Source organism: Xenopus laevis, chromosome 2L (genome assembly GCF_017654675.1).
Source record: "Xenopus laevis strain J_2021 chromosome 2L, Xenopus_laevis_v10.1, whole genome shotgun sequence".
Lineage (NCBI taxonomy): Eukaryota > Metazoa > Chordata > Amphibia > Anura > Pipidae > Xenopus > Xenopus laevis.
Window position 1 is genome coordinate 17504321 of NC_054373.1, and position 12240 is coordinate 17516560.

At 45.8% G+C, this 12240-nt stretch overlaps 1 protein-coding gene across 1 annotated transcript in view; it reads left to right on the forward strand.

The window, feature by feature from the left end:
* Positions 1-3673: 3673 nt before the first annotated feature.
* adamts1.L (ADAM metallopeptidase with thrombospondin type 1 motif 1 L homeolog) overlaps positions 3674-12240 on the forward strand; it is a gene marked incomplete at its 5' end in the record, with an annotated part of 9000 nt that continues 433 nt past the window's right edge. The window contains 9 exon segments of the mRNA NM_001095158.1: positions 3674-4395; positions 6000-6346; positions 7093-7225; positions 7687-7854; positions 8343-8629; positions 8942-9128; positions 9231-9406; positions 9901-10076; positions 10427-12240. The exon segment at positions 10427-12240 is cut by the window's right edge and continues 433 nt beyond it. Coding sequence (NP_001088627.1) covers positions 3816-4395; positions 6000-6346; positions 7093-7225; positions 7687-7854; positions 8343-8629; positions 8942-9128; positions 9231-9406; positions 9901-10076; positions 10427-11159 — 2787 coding nt within the window. The 3' untranslated portion in view covers positions 11160-12240.

The following is a 12240-nucleotide window of genomic DNA, read 5'->3' on the forward strand; positions in this document are numbered from 1 at the left end:
TCCCGCTGTGATTTACTTATGAGGAAGAGGAATAATCAGCCCAGAGGAAGGAGAGATCAGGGGAGGCAGAGTTTCCCAGAATCGGAGGTGCCTGATGCATCGGAAGGAGGCGCGACTCCCATCTGGAACAGCAACAAACACACGGAACCATTGCTGAGCCCAATGGAAGGGGAACTGGGCCCTTGTGTTCTTGCAGTGATATCACAATGCTCTACCCAAACAAGGCTTGCTGGGGAGGCAGTTTATTAATCTCTAATATCTGCAACTGCCTGGTGGTTAATAGAGCTGCTCCAGCAGAATTCTGCACTGAAATCCGTTTCTCAAAAGAGCAAACTGATTTTTTAATATTTAATTTTGAAATCTGACATGGGGCTAGAAATATTGTCGGTTTCCCAGCTGCCCCCAGTCTTGTGACTTGTGCTCTGATAAACTTCAGTCACTCTTTACTGCTGTACTGCAAGTTGGAGTGATATCCCCCCCTCCCTTCCCCCCCCCCCCAGCAGCCAAACAAAAGAACAATGGGAAGGTAACCAGATAGCAGCTCCCTAACACAAGATAACCGCTGCCTGGTAGATCTAAGAACAACACTCGATAGTAAAATCCAAGTCCCACTGTGACACATTCAGTTACATTGAGTAGGAGAAACAACAGTCTGACAGAAAGCAGTTCCACCCTAAAGTGCTGGCTCTTCCTGAAAGCACATGGCCAGGCAAAATTACTTGAGATGCACCTACACACGAATATTACAACTTGAAAAAAATACACTTGTTGGTTCAGAAATTACATTTTATATTGTGGAGTGAATTATTTGCAGTGTAAACAGTGTAATTTAGAAATAAAAACTACATCATAAAAATCATGACAGAATCCCTTTAAAAAACCCATATAAATGACCCTCTGCCAGTTCCTTGTCGGTTCTCCGCCAGGCTGAAGATGCCACAAGGTCAGGGCTCCATCTCCAGCACAAATTCATGGAAACAAATTGTTCCCCTTGCAGTTTATGTTGATAAAGCAGCTGATTTAATGAATGGCAGCCCAGTCATATGGTCCTACTGTACATGGAGCTCTAGGGTTGTCCAACAGCCTCACAGGAGGTTCTGAGAGCTCACAAGGAAGAGCTGCTCCTCAGCAATGTCCCCAGATGAGCAGGTCTTTACCAAGGGGTGGATTTGATGTCTCTGGTTCCACGGACAACATTGGATCAAATGAAGGGTGGCCATGAATCAGGTCCTGCATGAGGTCCAACAGCCTCCATTTACAAAGGGAGGCCCAATCTTATAGCCATTGAACAGAACATTGTTCTGGGCCCCTGTATGAGCCAATAATAATAACTGCTGTCAATAACCAGGTCAGCAGTCAGAACCATTCCAGTGTATGGGCACCTTTAGAGCAGAGAGGCCAACCCGCGGCCCTCCAGCTGTTCCCAGGCACGTGAAGCAGATCTATAAACATCTATGAACTAAAGCACTCGGGATGAGCAGGTGTCAAACACAGTGATTTGCTTCTGTAGTTACTACCCTGGGGCAGTTCTGTATCACATCTCCAATACAAGAAGCTGCCGCATATTCCCCTGCCCTGTTCCTCTGTCCAAGACATAAGGTTTGGCAGTGAAAGGGTTATGGGGGGCTGTTATTATTTCGCATCCTCCTTATGGGCTCCCTGCGAATCCCTCGCTGAGGCTGAATCATGCCATTTCTGGGGCAGCTCACATGTATAAACGGGCCCTCTATGGAGAAGAGAAAGGCTCAGTGTTTGTTTCCTAGAATCCCAGAGCGTCCCTTGTCCCGAATCCAAGAAAGCCGAGTGCCGGGTTTTTTTTTAACTTCCCAAGAAGGGAAAATAAAACAGATGAGTAGGGGCCACAGGGGGCAGAACTGGCTGGGTTTCCCCAGAACTGCATGGGATCTGTGGGTTATGGAAGGGGCCCAATCCTACACTTCCAGTTACTTAGTTCTCCCCCCCCCCCCGTTCCAAGTGCCGGAATTCTTTCCCCATGGGGTTAATTCATTAACACATTATGGGATGATCTGCCACCATGGAATTCTATCTGGGCACCACAAGAATTGCAAAGAGTATCAACACTGAGTGTTCTCGGTTTCCTAAACCCATTGTCTGTTTAGTATATTGGCCACTGTCAGTACGAAGGTGACAGTTGGGCAAGGTGGAGATACCAGGGCAGGATGGAGACATTAGAGTAAGAAGGTGACAGTTGGGCAAGATGGAGATACCATTGCAGGATGGAGGCATTAGAGTAGGAAGGTGACAGTTGGGCAAGGTGGAGATACCAGGGCAGGATGGAGACATTAGAGTAAGAAGGTGACAGTTGGGCAAGATGGAGATACCATTGCAGGATGGAGGCATTAGAGTAGGAAGGTGACAGTTGGGCAAGGTGGAGATTCCAGGGCAGGATGGAGGCATTAGAGTAAGAAGGTGAAAAAGACCAATTGAAGTACATTTATGAGCAGCACGAAGAGCCAAAGGCTTCAAAAGATACTGGAAGTTGTAGTTCAGAAGCATCTGAAGGTCCATAGGTCAGGCCTACTTCATACATATATATATATGGGGGATTTGTAGTAACTACTAGTTACTAGTTACTAACTAGTACTCACACTGCAACTAGCTGGTGAGTCCAGTTAATGGGATGAGGACGCTCCTGTGTCAGTGCAGCTGCTGCAGAGCCTCTTGGGGCAATATGATCCACGAGACTCTGCTCCATAACAAGCTGGAAGCTCTGGGTCTCCATTGGGGGGCGCTAGGCTCCAGGAATCCTTGTGCAGAACAGAACAGGACCCCCGAATCTACTGCACAATCATGCGGTTGCACTACAACTCCCAGCATCCCCAGCCACACAGGTGAGACTACACAAGAGAGACACAGGTTGCACTCCGCCTGTATGCACACGTCTAACGTTATGTCTCTGCCCTGAAGCTCATAGACAGTTACCATTACATATATACGCAGTGGTGCTGCCGGGACACACTTTTAAAACTGCCCCCCCCCAGGGTGACTGGGAGTTGTACAGAATGAGCTTTAGAGCCTGGGCACAGGCAAAGCATTAGTCACCAAAACTCATTGTGCAGCAAACTACAACTCCCAGAATCCTCAGTCAGGCTTTTGAGCAGTAAATACAGGGTAAAAAAACAACCTGCTTCCTCCATTCACTTGCTGAACCCCCCAACTTTCAGGACAGTTTAGTTTGGGGGGGGCAAGGTTCAAATCCCTTTTGACAAGAGTCAGGGTATGACATTAACCCTTTCTAGTTGTCTCCAGGGGAGGCATGAAGGCAGCAGAAAGTGCAGAGCAGAAAGTGCAGAGCAGGAGTTTGATAGCGCTGGGCAGATCTTTACTGCGTCTTTACGCAGAATCCAGACGATGTGGGCAGAAGTGAAGCTGCAGTCGCACACAGACACAGGCTGAAGTTGTAACGTCAGAGCCCCCCGTGCTTGTGCCGCACACATTCCCCTCTGCTCGTCCCTCTGATGATTGATGTCCTGGCGCTGAGCCACAAGCAGGTCTGTCCCCTCCTCGTCCGACTACGCACGAGATGAGATCACTCACATCCAACGGGCAGGGGGCGGGGTCGCAGAGCAACTCGCCGACTCTCAGCCCATAAATAGGCGCACTGAGCGCCAGTCTCCAGCACAAGTCCCGCAGCAGCGACTGAGAAGTAGGACTAGAGCGACACAATCACATTTAGCGCCGGGGAAACTAAATCTCCACCCTAAGCAACTTTTATCTCGGCTGCAAGTGGGACACAACTTCTGCTACAACTTTTTAAAGCCGCTGCAACTTCTCACGTGCCCAACTTAGCGATAATGTTCAGGGTCGGGTTCCTGTTGCGCTGGATGGCGGCGCTGCTCTGCGCCAGGAATGCTCTGGGCTCCGCGATGGAGGAAGAGCTGGTGGCTCCTGTCAGGCTGGAGGCTGTTACCGCCCAAGCGGAATCTGGGGAGGAAAAGATCCGCTATCACCTCAATGTGTTTGGGGAGAGTCTGACTCTGGAGCTGGAGCCGGATCCCAGTTTTCTTGCATCGGACTTCAGCCTCCAGTACGTGGGTTTCCCCGCGGAGCGAACAGGAGGAGCCGCTGCCGAACCTCTGGCTGAGCTGCGCAAATGCTTCTACTCGGGCACAGTCAACGGGGACTCCTCCTCCAGCGCCGCGCTCAGCCTGTGCTCTGGGCTCCGCGGAGCCTTTTTCTACCGCGGGGAAGAGTATTTGATCCAACCCAGCAACCACACGCTGACAGTGGCCGACCCCAAGTCCCCCGACCCACTAGTGCTCCATCTGGTCCGCAGGCGCAGCCGTGCCAAGGCAAAGTGTGGGGTGACTGACCCTGTGGAACAACCTGTGAAATCAGAGGATACCCCCACCCAGAGGACCATGCCACCCACAGGTATGTCACTGTTACACCCCAATCCTGATGTTGCTGATCATGAACAACCTCAATCTCATTTGTTTATTGCTGATCACGAACCCCCAAAACCTTATTTATTTGTTGCTGATCATGACCCCCAAAAACGAATTTGTTTGTTGCTGGTCATGACCCCCCAAAACCTAATTTGCTTGTTGCTGATCATGACCCCCCAAACTTGTTGCTGATCATGAACCCCCAAAACCTAATTTGTTTGTTGCTGATCATGACCCCCCAAACTTGTTGCTGATCATGAACCCCCAAAACCTAATTTGCTTGTTGCTGATCATGACCCCCAAACTTGTTGCTGATCATGAACCCCCAAAACCTAATTTGTTTTTTGCTGATCATGACCCCCCAAACTTGTTGCTGATCATGAACCCCCAAAATCTAAATTGCTTGTTGCTGATTATGACCCCCCAAAACCTAGTTTGCTTTTTGCTGATCATGACCCCCCAAACGTGTTGCTGATCATGAACCCCCAAAACCTAATTTGCTTTTTGCTGATCATGACCCCCCAAAACCTAATTTGCTTGTTGGCACTGTTCATGCCCCATTCCAGAATGTCAGCCCTGTTTACTGTATCTCCGGTATATTAGGATGTTGCCCACCCATAGTGGGGGAGGGATTGCCCAGCTGGGCAAGGTGTAACTGGCAGCTCCAAACGCCAGTTAATAAGTAACTACTCTGCTGCCCACTGAAGTATTTCCACCCAGTGGGATCACTGTCTAACCCAACGTATAATTAATAATGGCTGCAGGGTGCAGATGCTAAATATATATATATATATATTATTTTATTTCTTATTCTGCTCTTGATTGATTTCCCAATACACTTGCCCTCTGTGGACTTTATCATTGGTGCCACAGCCCAGCCTGGCAGTACCATTCATTTAAAAGCAGCCCAGTGCTGATAGGGTTAACTGGTGAAGCCTTGGAAATGATATCATTGCAGAAATAAGGCATGCCCATACTCGCCCAATCCGATTTGGGTTGAGGAATTTCTTTTTTTTTGTGCACACTATAAGCACAATCACATTTTCCATTCATAAAAAAAGCGGGTTAACCGATTAAACAGGTCCAGGAATGAACCATTTGCTGACAGACAGGCGGCCAATGGCTTTTCCCCGGAGTTTGCAAGGGGTTAATCTCATGGCTCCCGCTGCTGACTAAACCGGTAGCGCAGTGAGTGGGGCCGCCAGTACAGGAAATTTCAGTTTCTTGGAAAATGCAGAGCAGATTTGTGAGGGCTGCTGTGCACGTAAGGGATGGTCAGAAGAACTGGACTGGGATTCCACGTGGAAGCTAAAATCCATGGATTTGCAAAAAAAAAGGGATTTTAAGGGCATGCAAACCCCAAACTGTTGCAACTATTCAATATACAACCATTATTCAGTGTCCATGGTTATTCTGTTCTCTGCACTGCTAGTTCTGACCAGTGATAAAAGGTAGCAGAATCAAGCTGAGGCTGTGAAAAAGCATGCATGGCTGATTTCTGCTACATTGTTTATAGAGTCAGAACCAACAGTGCAACAGGTCAAAAAGTGTGCGGAAGAGCTAATTATCTAATGACTCTGTTCTTTGCAGGATCAGGCAGTACGAGGAAGAAGAGGTTCGTGTCCAGCCCCCGTTATGTGGAGACCATGCTGGTGGCCGACCAGTCCATGGCTGAATTTCACGGGAGCAGCCTGAAACATTACCTCCTCACCCTCATGTCTGTGGCTGCCAAGCTCTACAAGCATCCCAGCATCCGGAATTCTATCAGCCTCGTGGTGGTGAAGATCCTGGTTATCTACGATGAAGAGAAGGGACCCGATGTGTCTTCTAATGCCGCCTTGACTCTCAGGAACTTCTGCAGCTGGCAAAAACAACACAACCCCCCCAGCGACCGGCACGCGGAGCATTACGACACTGCAATCCTCTTCACCAGACAGGTAGGTAATTGCTATGTGTAGGAGCTGCCATGACTTTAGCTATTGCATTGGGTTCCAGTGAAACAGTTCAGCAGTAAAAAGTGATTAAAGTTTATTAAAGCACAAGTCCCATGATTATGGGCAGCTGGGAAACTGACAGTATGTCTAGCCCCATGTCAGATTTCAAAATTAAATATAAAAAAAACTGTTTGCTCCTTTGCGAAAACTGATTTCAGTGCAGAATTCTGCCGGAGCAGCACTATTAACTAATGTATTTTGGAAAATATATTTTTTGCAAATCCCTTTAACCAGTTATGTCATCATTCTGCATGGCAGCTGTTGCAGAACTACAACTCTCAGAGCCGCCAGTTGCGCTGCTGCTGCAGTTGTTCCACACAAGGGTGCCAATATATTATATTTACTCATACCTGAAACAGGAGGCAGGGTTAAACCTCAGAGTCAATGATGGGCAAGTAGCGTGGAACAAAGATCTCTTTAAAGGGCAACTCTTTCCTGCCCATTGATATAGAATGATTTAGATGTGCAGGTAGAGGAGATGGTTAATGAGGATTATTCTGGCAGCCGGTGGTCCGTCACAGACGTCTCCAAAATAAACAAATCCATAAAAAGGAAAAAAAAAGCTGTCTGTTTTGCTGGGATCCCAAACACTGTCATGGCCATCAGCCAACATCAGAGCGATCCTGCCAGATCTGTGTCTTTAATTTGATTATTAATGGACTTGCTTTCTCTTCCCCTTATTTTGCTAGGATTTGTGCGGTGCTCAGACTTGTGATACCCTTGGGATGGCTGACGTTGGAACAATCTGTGACCCAACTCGGAGCTGCTCTATCATCGAGGATGACGGCTTGCAGGCAGCATTTACGACGTCCCATGAATTAGGTATGACAGTTTTGTACAATGGGCTCCCTCGAGGCGGCTGTTTGCGTTGAGGTTAGCGCTCGGGCCGTACGCCAAAAAGTAAACTTTTCGTGGAAAATGCTGCATTTGGTGTTTGTTTAGAGACACCAGATGGGCCAGTGTTGGCTTTATAGCACTTGGCTGCAGCTGTGGCCCCTAATTAATAGTGCACAGGATGGGGCCAAAGCTTTCATTTATAAGTGGGGAGCTTTTATCATGAGGGCGTTCGGTATGCAGAAAATATTTGAAGTTGGGCTTTTATTTTTTTTTTCTTGACTTAAGACTATTCTTCTCAAGAGCATTGTTGAGTTTAAGGGCTGTTAAGTAGGTTGCAAACAAGGAAGCACTTGAATGTTTGAGTCGGAGAAACCAAAAGAATAAAAAAAAAGCAGTTTGTATGGAATTCCGGCCTCCAATCTTATGTGTGTGTTTTATTCTTTCAGGGCATGTCTTTAATATGCCGCACGATGAAGCAAAGCAGTGTTCCGGTCTCAACGGGGCCAACCAAGACTCTCACATGATGGCCTCCATGCTCTCCAACCTGGATAGATATGAACCGTGGTCTCCCTGCAGCGCTTACATGATAACATCTTTCTTGGACAACGGCCACGGTAATTCTAGTTCTGTGGATAGACTTCATCAAGCTAGGGTTTTCATGGGGGGACTGATATGGCCAGGATTGAGGTTGCTATTGGGTTCTGTTCTGTTTAATACCTTAAATATCTATTTAGGAATTAGGACTAAAGCCACCTTTTTAGGTAGTGTTTTAATATTTGTTAAGACTGGGTTACAAGGAGTATCAAGGACATCAGCTAACCTTGCACCCTTGAGTCCCTCTAGGGATATGGCTCCGAAGCTTTGGGGTTGGCTTTGAGTAGTGTGAAGGCCAGTTAAAGTGAAATTTATGGGGAAGGACTAGTTATTATCTAAGTTACACCTAAAAACCCAGCCTGAAAGTCCAGTTGGGGTGAGATTTGTGATAAACTCTTATTTGCTGACCTCTCCACTCTTAATAAAGCTGGGGGTTTTCAGTGGTGCTGACAAATGAGGAGAGCACTAGTTTGTTGTGGAGCTAATATATGCTGATTTGTTTCCTTAGGAGAGTGTTTGCTGGATAAACCCCACAGACCCATCCAGCTCCCCTCAGATCTCCCTGGAACGTTATACGATGCCAACAAACAGTGCCAATTTACATTTGGAGACGAGTCCAGACATTGTCCAGATGCAGCCAGCACGTGTACGACCCTGTGGTGCACCGGAGTCTCAGGAGGCCTGCTTGTGTGCCAAACCAAACATTTTCCTTGGGCAGATGGAACCAGTTGCGGAGAAGGAAAGTGGTGCATTAATGGAAAGTGCATGGATCAGACCGACAAGAAGCATTACGAGGTAGGATTCTTATTGCTTTGCCCAATCACTTTGTATTAAATTGATTCAAGCTGGGGATAAAGTCCTCATTCTGTCTTTGGTCCATCAGAGGGTAACAATGGTGGCTTAGTGTTTATATCAGGTCAATTTAAGCTTCAGGACCCATTTGTGGTTAACCGTGACATCCCACCATGCAAGGAAAGGAATTTTGTCCAACATTTACAAAAGCTGGACTGTTATAAATTTATACTTGCAGTAAAAACGTCAGTGGTGCAGATGTTAAAATGTAATTATCATGTATAATCATGAATTATTTCTCTGTTGCTCTTCTAGACTCCTGTTCATGGAGGCTGGGGCACTTGGGGCCAATGGGGAGAATGCTCAAGAACATGTGATGGTGGAGTTCAATACTCGATACGAGAGTGTGATAACCCAGTCCCAAAGAATGGTGGGAAATACTGCGAAGGCAAGAGGGTGCAGTATCAGTCATGCAACATCCAGGACTGCCCTGAAAATAATGGTAAGTAGCGTTCTGTATTAATGCCTTTTAATTTATTTGGAATACTGAGAACATCTTAGATAAGAACACTGTCTAATAGAACCTTTACTCGTGCCCTTTCAGGAAAAACCTACAGAGAAGAGCAGTGTGAAGCACACAATGATTTGTCGAAGTCACCCTTTGGCAGCGGACCTGCAGTCGAATGGACCCCAAAATATGCAGGGGTGTCGCCTAAAGATCGATGCAAACTCATGTGCCGCGCCAAAGGCACTGGATATTTCTTTGTTCTCAATCCTAAGGTGAGTTTATTCCTAGACCATTGGGGAAATTAATGTTTTTGACTTAGCATAGGGGTGTTGTAAAATGAGAGAGTCCCTTGGATGATCTTGGTCTTAGATGACCAAACGGACAAAAAATTTTGGTGGAAATAATCTCCCTTTAACACAGTCTTAGTTGACTGTTTATTCCCAGTATCTCCACAGCAAAGTAAATAGAAACGGTATCTTGGAAAGGGCTGACTGCATTTGAGTAACTGCAAAAGGCTCACGTGCACTTGTGAAATTTTTTGGGAGTCATTTGCTAAATATCAAACAGCGGTTCTGTCAGTATAAATCAGCTAAGCTTTTAAGTGCTGGTTCTGAGGGAGCGAGAGAGTGCATGGGAACGAGGTCCTTGTCTAGATCCCCTGCCTAAATTTAGCTTTATAGCCTTTTAGCAAGCTTTTGCTTATTTTTACATCTTCTGTATTTGATTTTAACAAGCCTCCTTGTTTTTTCTCGGCCGCATTCTATAGGTGGTTGATGGAACCCCATGCAGCCCAGATTCGACCTCAATGTGTATCCAAGGGCAATGCGTAAAGGCAGGCTGCGATCGGGTCATTGGTTCCAGCAAGAAATTTGACAAATGTGGGGTCTGTGGTGGAAATGGATCAACTTGCAAGAAGGTTTCGGGCAACTTCGTTATCTCACGGTACGTTGAAATAAGGTCTACTGTTCTTCCAGAACATATCACCGCCTACGTCAGATGTTTGGTGATGGTTGCAGTTGACTGTGGAGAATATTTGGGCTTTATTTTACTCATGCAAGCATTAGGTCTGCTCTCATTGATAGATATAGAAAGAAGGACTATATGCTAAGCCCAGCATGCTCTTGCAATAGATATTTCCAAGATTCTGTTGATTAGGTTCATCATAGAACAGATGCCTATTTAAGGGACAGGGAGGATTTTGCCAATAACTTCTAAAATGTTGGGTGGTAATGAGGGCTGATAAGCATCAGATATGATTTACTAATCGTTTTTTATTTGATATGTTTTTGTAGACCTGGTTACCAAGATGTTGTTACGATTCCCACGGGTGCCACCAACATTGAAGTAAAACAGAGGAATAACCGGGGATCAAGGCATGACGGTAGTTTCCTGGCTATCAAAGCAGCTGACGGCACTTATATTCTCAATGGTGATTATACTTTGTCAACTCTGGAACAGGACATCACTCACAATGGCAATGTCCTTCGATACAGTGGATCTTCTGCTTCGTTAGAAAGAATTCGTAGCTTTAGCCCACTCAAGGAACCCATAACCATACAGGTCCTCACCGTGGGAGACTCACATCGGCTGAAAATCAAATATGTTTACTTCGTCAAGAAAACGGGACAGCCGGAAAAGCCTAATAAAAAGAAAGAGTCCTTCAATGCAATCAGGGAGACTATACTTTCCGAATGGGTCATCGAAGAATGGGGAGAGTGTTCCAAAACGTGCGGATTAGGATGGCAGAGAAGAAAAGTAGAATGCAAAGATATCAATGGACAACCGTCAATGGACTGCGCCAATGAACTCAAACCAGATGACATCCGACCATGTGCCGACACGCCTTGTCCCCAGTGGCAATTGGGAGACTGGTCTTCCTGTTCTAAAACATGCGGGAAAGGTTTCAAAAAGAGACTTTTAAAGTGTGTTTCTTACGACGGCGTTAATATGCCCCAGGAGAACTGTGACTCTCTAAAAAAACCTAAACATTTGATAGACTTTTGTACCCTTGCCAACTGCAGTTAGACAGCGTTCCCTCCAACCCAGAAAACTGATTGGTTCTTTTAGAAAAAGCCAAGCGCTGTAGGCATGGTGCGTGGCGGATGTTGCATGTGTTGGCTGAGGAGTTGTGTGAAGTAAGCAACACTAACGTCTGCTGGTGACTAAAGCACAGATTTGGTTCTAGAACAAAGGCAAAGTAACATCACTGCCTCCTTCATGGACCATTAGAAGCTCCTTATATAGAAGACTGTTACTCGTTAAGGAAGCTAAAAAGACAGACACACAAAGGTCAGGCTAGGTATTAACACACCTCTGGCATTTCCTACCAATGTAACATGCAGTATTGTTTTTTAATATGAGGAACAGACATATGTTGTTATGTTTAACTTGTTTTTGGTCAGAGTCAACCTACCTCAGTTAGGAAGGTCAAAAACAGAAGTGAAAAAAAAAGGAGCTTCAGCATAGATATTTATGGCTGCTATTGTATTACAATATATTTTTATAGAGAAATAAAGCCATATTCTCATTTATACAATTTAGGCAAGACAGGTTGGGCCAGGTGTTCTTCTTTATAAGATGACCCATCTTGGAGAGGTTGGAAATGGTCTTAATATGTTTTCTAATGGGGTGTATAACATAGGTAGGTCATCGTTAGGTCAACCCATATCATTATGATCTTCCTAACTGTGATTAGATGGAATTATATGTTAGTTATGATCCTTTGGCTTCTCTTGAAGCTTTGTCCTCAATCATATACAGTATATGGCAACGCTATGGTATCACTTAGTACTTTAAGACCAGCGTCAATGTTGTCAAGACAGCTCATCATTGGCCGAGTTCTGTAGAAATTACCTGGACTCTTCTAGGGGTAAGGAGAAGGTCCTTGCATGAGGTCCTTCAAAGTACAGTGTAATAAATGTGGTTGAGCAAGTGCAAAAAGTTTAGAAGGGACATCCCTTCCTTCTAGCACAACTAACTGCTATCTTCTATAGCCACCTCCCATCCAGTCAATGATGGACTGTGTGTTGATCTTTCCAACCTTCATTTTTTGTGATACACGTTCTAAGGGGGAGGGGGCCTAGGACATGACATAAAGTGCAAACCT